The 14855-nt window shown below is 33.5% G+C and overlaps 2 protein-coding genes and 1 long non-coding RNA gene across 3 annotated transcripts; 2 read left to right on the top strand and 1 right to left on the bottom strand.

Annotated features, from left to right (window-relative positions):
* The first annotated feature begins 489 nt into the window (after window positions 1-489).
* On the top strand, window positions 490-2504 carry LOC133853828 (uncharacterized). The gene is made up of 2 exons (XM_062289854.1): window positions 490-548; window positions 816-2504. The coding sequence occupies exon 2, from the start codon at window positions 843-845 to the stop codon at window positions 2502-2504; it is 1662 nt and encodes a 553-aa protein (XP_062145838.1). The 5' UTR covers window positions 490-548; window positions 816-842.
* Window positions 2505-3941: 1437 nt separating this feature from the next.
* Window positions 3942-10076, top strand: LOC133854466 (uncharacterized). The gene is made up of 3 exons (XR_009896815.1): window positions 3942-4160; window positions 9713-9790; window positions 9884-10076. It is a non-coding gene; the product is annotated as an uncharacterized LOC133854466 (long non-coding RNA).
* A 120-nt stretch (window positions 10077-10196) lies between these two features.
* Window positions 10197-13118, bottom strand: LOC133853827 (uncharacterized). Its single transcript, XM_062289853.1, has 6 exons — window positions 13052-13118; window positions 11665-11729; window positions 11324-11426; window positions 11073-11182; window positions 10913-10981; window positions 10197-10787 (listed from the first exon to the last, which is right to left on the bottom strand). The coding sequence occupies exons 1-6, from the start codon at window positions 13116-13118 to the stop codon at window positions 10197-10199; spliced, it is 1005 nt and encodes a 334-aa protein (XP_062145837.1).
* Between the last annotated feature and the right edge of the window lie 1737 nt (window positions 13119-14855).

Genomic DNA, 14855 nt, shown 5'->3' with positions numbered 1-14855 from the left:
GGAGTTTTAAATCAAAATAGGCAACACTCACAATTTTAGCTACACCAGAGGAAAAAGAAGATAGAAAAATGAGAAAAAGAAAGGAAATAGAAGAGAAACGCTTATTGTAGGAAGAATCGGGCTAATTTTTGGGCGGAATAAGTTAGGTAATTCGATCGGGGTTAGTTCAATATTATCATGCCACTTGAGTGCTAGTGGGCCTCCTACCCATTAAACTAAATCACCTCCAGACCGATCAAAAAATAAAATAAAGAATGTCTAGCTAGAAATGAAGAAAATTATAAAGCAGAGAATAAAATAAAGGAGCATAAAAAAATATATATATAAAAGAGGGAGATTTAAAAAAAGAATAGGGTGAAAACAAAGATAAGAATAAAGGAAGAGAATAAATGAGCATATAAAATAGAAAATAAGAGGTAGAAACAAAGAACAAAAGAAATGAAATTCTTTATAAACCACCTCTGTCATAGTTGTATTTTCTTGTACCAAATTAAAGGGGTGAAAGGTCTTTGTGATCACAAGCGGCACAACAAGCTTGAAGCTCTATAGTAAGTACTACACTCTCTTCTTTTTTCTAGTGATATCTCTTATTTTCAGTTGTATTATTTTCTTCTGCCAACACATTATTTCTTTGCTAGTACGATGTTATAATATGTGTTATTATTATGTTTTATCTATCTATCTTTCTTTCTTTTGTTTTTTGTTTTTAATAATAAATTGAACGAGAATAAGTGAACAGCAAAATAAAATAGTTTTTTTCCCCTCACCTAATTTTAGTTTTGAATATATATATATTAAAGAGTTCCCTTGTACAGAAATAGTTTCGTGTAATAAAGAGGGAGATGGAGAGAGAGCCGCTTAAATATTTCCTCCACCGGCATCCGTTGATCTTCAATGAAGTGCTAGACAAGGATTATAGAAGATCAAATTGCAATGTGTGCCAGACAACAATATCGGGTCCTAATTACATTTGCAAAGAGTGTGGCGGGTTTATCATTCATAAATCATGTACAGAACTATCCGACAAGTTGGAGCACCCGTTGCACCCCAAACATCCCCTCATTCACACCTGGCAGTTCGAAGGGGAACCCAAATGCGACGGTTGCAATGGAGAGATCAAGATATATCACCCGATTTACAAATGCTCTGACTGTAATTTTAGACTTGAAGCTAAATGTGCTTTTCTACCGCTCACCATCCAAGCTGAAATTCATCATGAACACCCATTGACCCTCGTGCGAAGATGTCTCTCTTTAACTTGCGACGCCTGTGGGAAAGAAGACAAATGCATGTTTTGCTTATGTGCTATCTGCCCATTTTTGGTCCACATAGAATGTACTTCCTACCCATTGCTTGTCAAACATATCCGTCACAGACACCCTCTTCACCTCACCAAATCCCTCAAGCCTCACCTCAATCAATCCGACCATCGACTTTGCCCGCTTTGTGTTAAAAAGGTGAACACAAACTACATGGTTTATTATTGCTCTACTTGTGATTTTGTTACCCATCTTCATTGTGCTGCAAATATAGATATGGAAGGGGAACAGTGGGAGCGTATTGAATCAACAAGTATGCTGAAATTCGAAGATCCGGGGCTTGATGAATCCATTGATTCATTACCATATGTTGTCAAGAAATCCAAACAGGGAGAGGACAATATTGAAATAGCCGTGGAAATCAAACATATTAGTCACAAGCATGACTTGAAGCTTATTGATGAGCAGCTTAAGAATGATGAAAAATGTGACGGGTGTATATGGCCTATCTCACCTCCCTTTTATACATGTACTCAATGCGGATTTTTTCTTCACAAATCTTGTGTTGAATTACCCAGGAAAAAGTTACACCCACTTCATCAACACCCCCTCATTCTCCTCACAGAGTCACCTTATGTTTACAAGTATTTTTTTTGCGAAGCTCTTGGACGCCATTGTAATGGCTTCGTCTACCATTGTGACAAATGCTACTTCGACCTTGATGTCCAATGCAGTTTAAGATCTGACATCATGAACCATGAAGGTCATGAGCACCAACTTATTCTCCTCAGCACATCAAATAATGAGAAGTGCAATTCTTGTGATAGGGTCGGAATAATCTTTCGTTGCGCTTATTGTGAGTTTACTCTGGATTTCAGATGTGCTACACTACCGACTATCATAAGATATAGATCATATGAACAATCATTCATACTTTGTTATAAGAGTGAAAAAGATTATGATCATGAGTATTATTGTGATATTTGTGAAAAACCACGAAATTCAAAGCATTGGTTCTACTATTGTGCGGATCTCGATTTTCCTGCGCACCCTGAATGTATTCTTGGAGAAGATCCAAATATGAAGTTTGGGAAGACTTATACGTTTGACATCCACGAACATCCCCTCGCTCTTGTTGACAAGCGCAAGGGCATCCATCCTCTATGTAATAAATGTGGTAAATCTAGTGACGGTTGGACTTTTGAATGTGCCAAATGTAATTTCAATCTTCACCCTCTGTGCTAAACATGATTGGTGTTTTAGTCTTCACAGCTTGTGTCAATTTTAATTTCTGGTTAATTGATGTCCAAAAAACTACAAGGAAAATTGTTTGATTATTAATCAGAAATTTCTTTTCAGTGTTGTTATTTAATAATTAACTATTTTTCTTACCATTTTTTTTTTTTAATTATTGTTTGGGTTTGATTTTTATTGTTAAATTTGACGAGGGAGAACATCGAAATTCGAAGCTTTGCATTAATTCAAGCAAATATTTCACAATTGCAACTTATTTTACCTAAAAAGTAAGGTTTGATTTGTATGGTTATTTTATTATCTTGCAGAGATTTGCAGCCCCTCCCTTGATTAAATTAAATAAGTCGCTCAAGAAAAAATAAAAAATAAATTATAGATGCTCATTATGCTATGTAGATAGACGTTGAACAGGGAAAAAAAAAAGAAAAAGAAAATTGTTTGTGAATTTTCCATCCAAATGAGTGGGCGGACGACAATGGTAATTTAATTCCTATTTCCTGTAAAACAAAATGTGATTCTGGGAAAATAATTGCTACCGTAAGAGAAGAACAAACTTATTTAAGCACTTGAAAAATAATTCCCGGCCTTAGGGTGGTTTGCAGGCCACCCCCTTCGAAGGGTACTGGTATCCACCCTACAAACCTCACTTTCTTTTAAAAAAAATTAAAAATTAAAAATAAAAAGTAAAATTTAAGTTTTTTAAAATATAATAAAAATAATAATATTTTAAGATAATGTAGGAAAAAGGTTCCCGTGATACTAACAGAAATTGTAAAAATGAACGGAAAACTCACGGAGGGACGGATTTCAAATCCGTGAAAATCTTAAGCAGCAAAAGTTGATTTTTTAAATATGAGTAACCGATTTCAAATCGAGCTCTGACTCAAAAATTTATTATACATTTACCATTTGATAAAAAAATTTGATAGTCATAGCATTTCTTGACAGATTAGGGCAAGATTGACACTTGGGAAAATGGTAAGTGGACCGACTAAATTGCAGCAATTTTAATTATTTAAGGCTACATTACACGTGAACCTTCTGGAAGGGTAGTGAGGCTTTTCCAGTCAAGTTTTTTTTTTTTATTGATTCACCATCACTTAAGAATGTCACTTTTTATCGCCTTATTTATTTTGCAAGATCGTCTTCCATTATCTTTTAAATTTTTTATTTATTTTTAAGATAATTACACCACTAGTCCTGAGGTATACTATAATTACGAATCATTCTTTATAGTTTAAAAAGTTCATGAAAGGTCTTTATGGTAAATTATAATTACAGATTGATTCTTAGAGTTAAATTTTGTTAAAATTTTTGACAAATTCTATTAAATATCATATCAGTGTCAAATCAAATTAATAAAATAGCAACACGTGTTCATTTTAATAAAAATAAATAAATAATTTAAAAATAAAATAAAATAAAATTCAAAAATAAAATAAAAACAAAAAAGGAAGGGGGTGGCCGGGGTGGCGCGCAGCCACCCCTAGTGGCCTGGGGCCACCCCTGGACCCAACATCTCCAGAAAAACACAGCCACGCAGATTGCTGCCTCTGTCTCCCCCTTCGTATATAAACCCAAACGAAACCCTCTTCTCTCCTCACCTCCTCAGAAGCTAACGAACGTGGAAAATCGAAAACCCAGCAGGTATTTTTCTTGGTAAAAGCTGTTTTCTTTCAAGTTTATTTGCTTTGTCTTCTTTTTCATTTAAGTGTTGAATATTCGGGTGGTGTTGTGATTTTCGGAAGGATTTTTCTGTGGGGACAACCGAATGGGTATTGTAAATTTTTGGGTTTGAATATTTGATTTTGTGGTGTTTCGGTTGGCTCTAACCGAATGGGTTGTTGTTGATTACGAGTTTGAAGCTTAAATTTGATGATGGGTTTCGGTTGTCTTGGCTTTTGGGTACTGAATTTCTTGTAATTGTGGGTCTTGGCCGAATGATGGGTTGATTTCTTGTGTCTTCCATTGTAGCCGTGTGAGTGTTGATTTCTGTGGATTATAAGTAGGTTGATTTCATGGAGAAATTTATGGGTTATTTTGATGGTGGGTGTTCTTGATGCATTATTACTAATGGCCGGTTGGTGTTTTTGGATTTTTTCTGTAGATAGACCGAATGGGTTTTTGTTTTCTTTTTGATGTTGAGGTTCTGGGTGTATCAGTTTAGTTTATTAACGTGGTAGTGTTGTTTGAGCTTCTAGGATTTTGGAATCTTAATGAATCCATAATATTTTTTTTTTTGTTATTTATGATAATTAAACAAACACAAGAAAGCCAAGGAAAACATAAAAGAGGCAACTTAAAATATCATCCATAGTGTATATATATATATACATACACACTGGGAATCCATATTTCATTACATTTCCTTTAATGGAGGTAGAAACGAAAGAAAACAACTATAGGGAGATATGTCCTTGATACTACAGTTGTTAGAGTCCTCCTATACATGGGACAGTAAAGTATACAAAATAACAAAAAATGTACAGTTTACAAAACAAAAGCTGCACAAGTTTGGACTTTTCTTTTCAAGCGGTCCTGTCTGTTATGGAGTTCCCAGGTGTTAGAACTGCTACTACTATATCTACTGCTATGGCCTCTTCTAATCCACAAAATAATGGGTCCACATGTCCCAGTCCTAAGACCAGCTGTACTAGTCCTTAATGACCAATAGACCCACTGGTACTCCCATCTTTAATGGCCTTATGCTTTTAATAAGATTTAATTTATTTATTAAAATAAAAAATGTTATTTATACCTCCATTAAAAGAAATGTAATGAACTATGGATTCCCAGTGTGTGTATATATATATATATGCTATGGAAGATATTTTAAGTTGCCTCTTTTACCTTCTCTTGGGCTTTCTTGTGTTTGTTTAATTATCGTAAATAACAAAAAATTATATTACGGATTCATTAAGTTCACGTTTCCTTATTTTCCTTAAAACGGGAGCGTGACATTTGGGGCAAAGTGTGACGTTAGCTGAACTCGATTTGTTTCCTCTAGGTTTGACTTCTTGATTATTGTCGTTCGGTCTTCGTTTCCATCCGACTTGGTTTTGGTTTGGTGGGAGTGCAGCCCTCTTTCGTGATTCTGCCATTGCCATAGCATTTCTCTTCATGCTCTCCTTGGTAGGGTCGAAACTACTCTAGATATGGCTAAATTATTTCAAACCATGGTTGGTGGAAGTTTGGAAGGCTGATGAGTGCTGCGATTTGGAAGATGGTGCCAATCTGCATTTTTTTTGTTTTTTTTTTTTTGTTTTTGTGTGTGTGTTTGGATGGAAAGAAATCTTAGGTGTCTTGAGGATTTAGAGAATTCCATAGAAGATATTTTAACTTCGTTTCTTCATACGCTATATCTTTGGATGGTGGCTTTTTTGTTCCCACTGTCGATTAGCTTTACTGATTTCTTTATTCGTTTTTCCATTCCTAGTTAGGTGTTTCATTTTGTTTATTTTCAGTGTACTTAGGAGCGCCTTACACTTTTAATAAGACTAAATTTACTTATCAAAAAAAATTATTTCAAACCATGGCAACTTATGATGACCCAGAATTTTGGCTTACAAAAGCAGATTAGTGGGTCTATGTTTGTTTCGAATAATAGCAAGGGATTTCTTTGATTTAATTATGTAAAGTTTTAAAGACATTGTAGGCCGGGCTCTTTTAGTGGATGGCGGAGACCTCCTTAGAGCGATAGATCATAAACCAGATTGACTTTTTTGTATATTGTACAGTGTCAAGTCTTTTGTTGATCCCCTAGGTTGTTATGCACTAACTAAAGAACTACATCTGTGCTACTTCCTGGAAATTGTGTAGATGTTTTTATTATGTTTTTTTTTTTTTTTTCATAGCTCAAGTTCGCGTTTTCTTTATATCTCAAAACGGAAGCGTGACACCCACCCCCTCTTGCCGGTGTCATTCCGATCGTCTCTCTGTGTTTTGCAGATAGCCTTATGCTAAGCCTTTTTTTCGCAACTTAACTACAAGTATATACCTTGCTTAAACTCGGGTTACTATAAATTCCGTAAACTGTATTGTGAGATATCTTGTAGTCAGTTGAAGAATACAACCTATTAGATTCAAAGCGTTGGCCTTTTCATGTGTTCTTGGTCTCTTGTGCTTAAGGTGAAAGACATTAGGTGCAAATGTTGTATATATAGAAGAGTTATCATGTATTCTTGGTCTATTGTACTTAAAGTTGAGGGTCGAGAGCTAGAGAGAGTTATGATTGTTAAACTGTTAGAAGCCATAGCCAATTCTTTGGACCAAGTAATTATTTTGTTTTGTGTACTGTGTTCTGTTATGATCGGATATGTTAATTAACACCATAATGAAATAACTATATATTTGTCCAACATTATTCTTTTATGACAAGCACCATGTTAGGAATACTACAATGGGACAAAAATTAGCTACAAACCGGTTTAATAAGTTGACAAGTGTCCTAAAACATGTGGGAGACACATATGACTTTTAATGAAATTTAACGGTGTTTTAGGACACTTGTTTTAAGACACTTGTCAGCTGAAGACTGTTAAGACACTTTAACAATGTTTCATATGTTTTAAGACACTTGTCAGCTTATTAAACCGATTTGTAGCCAAAGATTACAAACCGGTTTGTAGTTAATTTTTGTCATTTATTTTATAGCTTATTAGTTGGTGGAAAATATGAAGACCAAAACATGTGTTGGATAGGGCTCTAGAGTTTCAAAATTGAACCCCCACTACCGCATGAAATATGGCATATTTATTGGGTCTCAAAAACAAAGGAAAGAAAGAAATAAAATAAGATGAGAAGGGAGAGAAAATGCTTGGGGTACACCCTACTACAATTTTTATTATAATTTTCTTATAAACTCGTGTAGCAGTGAAAAAATTAAGTAACAGATTTTAACATGTAAATTTAGTGAAAAATGTTTAGGATACGACAACTTTTACTATAATGTGGCAGTCTGCATAAGTGCCACTCGACACAATATGGGTGAAAAATTAATCAACAAAATTTGACAGATAAATTATTTTGTTTAGTGATGGGCATGATAATAAGGAACTTGTAGTGAAAGCTGCAGTACTCTTAACAACACTCAAATTTAATTATTTAGTGGCTGACGTGATAAGTGCTATATGGATTGTCATGTCAATTAGAACCAAAAGAGAGAGAAAATAAACCAATGGATATAAGATTACATATAATTTTTGTTCTTGGTGGAGAGGAAACATATCACTTACCCCCCCCCCCCCCCCCCCCCCCAAAAAAAAATATATATATATATCAAATGGCATATTTACCTGATATTTGTCCAAAAATATGTTACATAGTTTGAAAATAATTAAATTCTCCATACTCTCAAGGCAATGACCCCTGCTGAGTTGGTTCATATGATGTCGTAGCTGGTGCTTCTTGATTGTCAGCATTTTGAATGTTTACTTTTGAACAAACAAAGAAAAATGCACTGGTGTATATAGAGATGTGCCAAGTGCTGAAAAATAAAAAATTATTAATAAAAAAAAAGATATGAGGGTGATCATATTTATGCAAGAACTATGATCTACTTTTTACCTGTGCCATATCCAATAGTTTTGACTATTTTCCATACTCCGGCTTAATGCAGCCATGGACATTGCAATGAAACCAAGGAACACAAAACCCCAGCGGAAGTGTCTATAGATTGTCTTCATAAGATCAAGGAATTGTACTTCAAAAGTCTGCCATCTACCAAGAAAAATGATTCTTATTATACTTTAGCCTTCTATAAAATCATTATTTGCATAAGAAGTTCATGAATATGTCAAACATAATATTGCATACCTTTCAAGTATCTTTAATGAGGATCCTGATGGAAATGAAAATGTTCTGTATCGAGTGCAGAATTGTATCAACCATCCAACAAGAAAGGCCAAAGCACCTATTGCTAGTACAATAACAATATTTATGGACCTGCAGGGTTATAAAGTAGTTAGATACACCATTATCTTGCTAAATAGACCATCCAAGGCCATGAATAATTTCCAATCTTGTGAATACCTGGTTGTGCCGCTTATAGCTAGGAGTGCAGTAATAATGGCTGCAAGTGTATGAATTGTCCTTTTTGCAGTTTCACTAATATTAGTTAGGTATATAAAAGTGCTCACCACAGCCAAGAAAGAAAGCCAAAAGTCCATAAACTGAAACCAAAGTAGTATTAAAACTTGATACCAAAACTTAAAAACAGTAGAAGTAATGAAGATGTCTAGATCAGATCATGTACCTGTAGCACATGAAATGGTAGAGCACACCAGCAACCTACATCACATGCATGATACAATGCACTTGAAATTCCACTAGCCATGAAGATTACCCACTCTGCACATGCCTGCATAAGAGTGTCATGAATATGATTAGCAGCTTTCAGATACAATTTGTTCTAAACCAAACCCTCATGACTTGGATCTTACCTTCTTTTGAAGGACCTTAAATGCAGGAAGTAAGGCTGCAGCATTTGATGCAATAAGAGAAATCTCATGCCATCTCTGCACTACATTAGATTTCAGCAAATCCATTAGCATTTAGGCAGTAAACAAAGGGCAGTGAATATTTTAGGCAATAGACCATGTTTTATACATGCTACATAAAAAAGAATAGGAAATTGACAACAAAAAACCACTCTCAAATTGATCCATTACCAACATCAATGATAAACATCCCAATATGTCACATTCATTTACTCAAATCTACAAGAAAAGTAAATTATTTGCTACAAAAATAATTATTTATGACTAGTGTAACAACAGAAAGAGAAAAGACGGGTTATAACTATGAATAGAAAGAGCTGTTTTGTGTACTAACCTGTTGCTGATACTACACTGACACTGCAGTCAAATCCCCCATGGTTTCTATCACAGGTGCAGTAGCTAAGAAAAAAACTTAGAAAGGGGTTAATTGAATCGAGGATAGTTAAGCCAGTTACTTCGGCAACTTATATAACTAGAATATACAGAAAATGTGTGACCTGTAATATGTTGATTTGGTTGCATCTTCACTATAGACACATTCCCCATGATCAGAGCATCGATTTGGACAACTTTTGCTTGAGATGAACATTGTTGTTTGGGTGCTCAAAGAATTATTTATAGCAACTCGATGCCTTAACCCAATAGTCCAAAGTCCTGTTTTGGGATACAATATATACAAATTGATTGTTTCTTGACTTGTAGCATACAATTTAAACATGGAGCTGCTGTTGCAGCTGCTTCTCTGGTTCAAATAACTATAGTCCCACACATTAAGTGATGGTAAGCCACCAAATCTAACATATAACTCATAACTTAATTTTGTGTCTGTTCTAAGTTGGATGTTAAGATTATTGCCTTCTGTGTCTATTGTAGAATGCAGAAGAAAATATGTCCAAGCGTAGTCTGACCCATCTCCATATGCTGACTTGCTCAAGAAGGGATCCAGAGAGAAATAAGTTGACTTTGAGGATACAGTTTCACTGTCTGGCAAATAAACTAGAACAACATTTGGGTTTTGTTTAGGAATTGCCTGCAAAAATCCATATAAAAATAGTCCTTTATTTTCTCCATGCAGATTGATAGATTTCAAACATATTTGTCAAAATAAGTTACATAAGTGAGCAGCATCCAAGTTTGGAGAGTAGATATAGGAATTCAAATTCCATTGAATGGCACAGACAAAGTACTAGCATACCTTAAGAATGTGTCCTTCCCAAGTGCAGTTTGGTCCAGCCTTTCCTTGTTGGCATGCAATGGTTTCCCACTCCACCAAGTAGCAAAGTTTTATATTTCTTTCTCGCATCCCGTCGTGTACATTCGACCAAAAAACCATCTCGATGGCAAAATACAATATACCAGCCATTGGTAAATGGACAACCAGAGGATCTTTAGTTATATCAGTGGAATAATCATGCAAAGTTTTGTCTGGAATTGCATTATGTCGAGCATATAACATTACTGAAGATACATTGGCGTTCCTTGAATGAAAATGAGAAGCTTTATTGAATCTGATTGTCAACCGTTCCACTGCCTCCGTTACATCCAAGAAGTAGACATTCATATCCATATTCTTTGTGCATATGACCCTAGAATAGTGAGTGCAAGCAATGTTTCCTACACAATGTTCATCATCCCTATTTCCAAACTCATTTGAATCATGTTGCAAGTTGGAAAGGTCATCAACTACCTGATCACAGTGCTCACCCCACATTGTAGAGTTCAAACAGCCTTCTAGAATTAAATTTGCACTGAAAGAGTATGTTGAGCCCCTATTTATCTAATTAAGGCAACAACCAAATAATCAATAAAATTAATAACTAAAATTTCAACCATGAAAAAACATATGGTAATATACATGTTATTGTATAACTTAAGGACTAAAATTTTGTGCTAAAAATATACCATCTTTGATTGAGTTCTTGTAGATCCAATTCCATTGAACAAGCCAATATAATAAACTCCAGGTGTGATCTGCACAGAAGTTCTTTGCGTGTTACTAAGAGAAGCAGGATTATAGCCAAAAATAGTTTGAATCCTATCACAAAACAGTAAAAGCAACAACCTGCTGAGGCATCAATTTGAATGTCATATTTTTCTGCAGAGGATAGCATTGCTCTATATTATGAAGATTTTGTATTTCTCCAGAAGATCCATTAGACAAATGATGTAGCACTGAAAAAACACACAAGACTTGTTCTAAGATGTTCACAAACTGCACAATTGAATCATCAACCCCAGCAAAATACCTTGAAATATTTAACACAAAGATGGATAATTAAACTACTTTTCATAAGATAGGTTTTTCAAATAAACCTTCTAAAGCAGTTTCTGAGACATCTGGAAGAGGCGGACCGCCGCCTCGAAAGCATATGATTGGCAACTTTCTTTTGGGATGCTTGACTATCTTCTTGAGGTTCTGAAGGATTATTTATGAACCATAACATATATTTAAACTAAATAATAATAATAATAATAATAATAAAAGAGTTAGAAAACCTTGTAACAATTATGATGTAGAGGTATTTTTCTTGAAGATTACATTTTGGAGCTGCATTAGGCTTGTAATAATGCAAATTCTAAGATTGAACAACAAATTAAGCAATTGCTAAAGATTTTTAACAATCTCATTGCATGAGATATCTGAGTGAACTCACCAGTTTTACATTTGATACTATTTCAATGGATGCTGATGCATAAAAAGGCGGAGGTGGCAACTCAACTGAAACAAATTATATTGAAAATGGTAAAACATATAATAGATTTTGAAATAAAAAGCATGCATAGATACTTCCACAACAGTTAAGATCATGCAAAACTTGATCTAAACCATACCCCTACCTTGAAATGATTCAAAGGGATTTTACTTTGTTTCAATTATGATTTGTAATAGAAAGACATTAAATGTATGTCAAATTCAGTTTCTTTAGAAATTTGTTAAGCTTAAAGTAGAAAAGATTATAGTGCTTGCACTTACTTACATATATATAGTTTCCAGTCCCATATATAAGAAGGTTATAAAGAATGACAGAGAAAATGTTTGAATTTAAGATCTTTATTCTAATATCGTATTAAATCACCAGTTATTTAAAAAAATCAAACTGTTAAAAATAATTTATGTAATTAATATTCTAACACATCATACAACATCAATCCCATATTATTACATAACTTCTAATGTTTTTAACGCACATTTTGTAAAAAACAAAATATTTTCACTGTTTTTCTCGTTGAAGGAAAATCCCTAATACTTCAAATTGCTCAAAAAAAAAAAAAGGAGCTACTTTGGAACTTAATTTCTTCTCAATGTCCTCGTATCTTGATTATTAATTGGCTTGAATATATAGCACGTATCCGTATTTATAATGTCATTTCAACAATTTGAAAATGAAAAGTAAATTATCAATTAATTTATTATATTTGAATATAAAATCAAGACACAATTGATAGTTGTAATATCATGATTTACTCTTAGAAATCAATCAATCCATTCATTTATTTGTGTTAATATATATATTTGTTTTAGAACAAGAGGTATATATATTAAGCATCTATTTTTATTCCTATTAAATTATTTTTTTAATATGGTTGCCAAAGAATACTAAGAACGTACGTACTTGTAAATAATAATAATAATAATAAAAAAAAAAATGACTTCTTTCATTACTTTTGCTCCGGTAAGTTTCTCTAGATTAAAGCCTTCCTCCCACCTAATAAGGGACCGAAGCTTGATCTGACCTTTCATTCATCCTTTGACCCCTTATGAAAAATCCTAATCCCGTTCCTGACTGCTAAGCAAGTTCTCAAACAATCCGAACATATATATATATGTAAGCTTATAATACAAACTCACTCTTGAAAACCAATTCCAGTTGAACCCTTAAGATCGTAACATGCTTGTAGCGCGCATATATATATATATATATATATATATATATATATATATATATATATATATATATATATATATATATATATATATATATATATATATATCCACAAAGCGAGACATGTTCAAAGTATAGGGACAGAAAACAGGCAAACCTCTTATGTAACTCCAGTCGTAGGGCTCGAGCTTAGTTGCTGAGACTTTGTATCTCGTATATGTCATTATATGAGTACTGCCACCAAAAGAAGAAGATGAAAAGGCTAAGAGGCACAAAAGGAGAAAGAGAACACAGAGGTTCATAGTTGAGAAACCCATATGAATATGATTGGATTCTTCGCAACTCTAAACAACTTTATATGGCAAACACATGCATATATATATATATATATAGGGAATTGGAGACTTCATGGATGAAACCTTTGTGTTCAATTTGTAGACGTTTTTAATGTTGTTTACTAATATTTTTGTAAGTAAAAACCTACGACCATGCAAAGCATGGAAAGGTGTGATAGTTATAATGGAATAGGAACGTACCTCTTTTCAGTATAGGATTTATGATTTAGATTAAATTTTACAAATCTAATAGGATACAATGTGGTAATTATGTATGCAATTAGATGCGGAAAAAAAAAATACACTTTATCTTATCACTATCGCACCATTCTAAAGCGGCATTGTCAATCAACTTTTGGAATTTTTTTTATTTATAACAATGGCTTATTGGCACTGCCACGTCAGCAAGATGAGATAGTAATGAAATAAAAGTGTAGTTTCTAGTATTATTAAAGGGGTAATTCTAAAGAGATGTGTTATTTGTACACATTTTTTGTACATATATTGTACATACTTACATTTGGTGTGAGACCCATGTATGTGGGACCTATCTCACATGCATGGGTCCCACATCAATTATAAGCGTGTACAATGCATGTACAAAAAAGTGTATACAAATATCATTTGCCAATTTTAAATACTCAATTTGCATCCCCATTATAGTGACGTGGCAGTGCTTACCAGTTATTGGATCAGCCTCTATTAAAAGAGAAAATAAAATAAAATAAAATAAAATCAAAAAATCAAAAGATCATAGACATTGCTACACCAATCTAGTGGAATAAGAGTTGAGTATTTAGAACTGCTTTTACTTATTGGAATATAAAATGGGATAATGATCAAGTTATAATGTGGTCATAGAATTAAAAGGAACGGTGAAACCGCCGGTAGAAAGCCATTGGATTGTGGGTTAATGATAGAAGAAAGGCTTATGGCCCCGCAAAATGAGTCACGATGAATCACGAAGTGTGATGTACTTGATAGTTCCCATAATGGATATTACTTACAAAAACCCACAGTTTGATTAAAAAACATTTTGTAGTCAACAATTATTCTCAATTATATATATATATATATATATATTTTAATTGAAAAAATAGTAGACCTACAACTATTTTACAACTCTTTTATAATTTATTGACAAGTGTTAGCATGTAATTAGAGGGTGTTACAATTTTTGTTAGTGGTTGATGCGGTTTCCATCGCACATTGTAAAAGAATTGTAAGTGTAACTTTACTCTAATATACAGTACTAGAATGTGGGTAAACTTCGAGCGCTTGAGTAGTCTCTCACTAAAGCTCTAGTGTCATAGAGATCAATATCATTCATCAATCTCGTATCAAAATCCAATTACATTAAGTAATGACCAATCTTTAATTTGAAAAAAAATACATATACCTCCTTTAAACTACTACTCAATTGTTAATGTCTCTCCTCAAATTATCAATTGTGTCAATGTCCCCCTCTCAAACTACAAAAATATGTCATTGTCACCTCCTAAGAATAACAAAAAAAAACAAAATGACCATAAATGTTTTCAATAAGACAAAATGTCCTTATAAATTCAAATAATAAATAAATAAACTTTTGTAAAAAAGAAAATTAAAAAGAAAAAAGAAAAAAAA

This window comes from Alnus glutinosa, chromosome 13 (genome assembly GCF_958979055.1).
Source record: "Alnus glutinosa chromosome 13, dhAlnGlut1.1, whole genome shotgun sequence".
In the NCBI taxonomy this organism is placed as follows: domain Eukaryota; kingdom Viridiplantae; phylum Streptophyta; class Magnoliopsida; order Fagales; family Betulaceae; genus Alnus; species Alnus glutinosa.
This window is presented reverse-complemented; position numbering and strand designations above follow the sequence as displayed.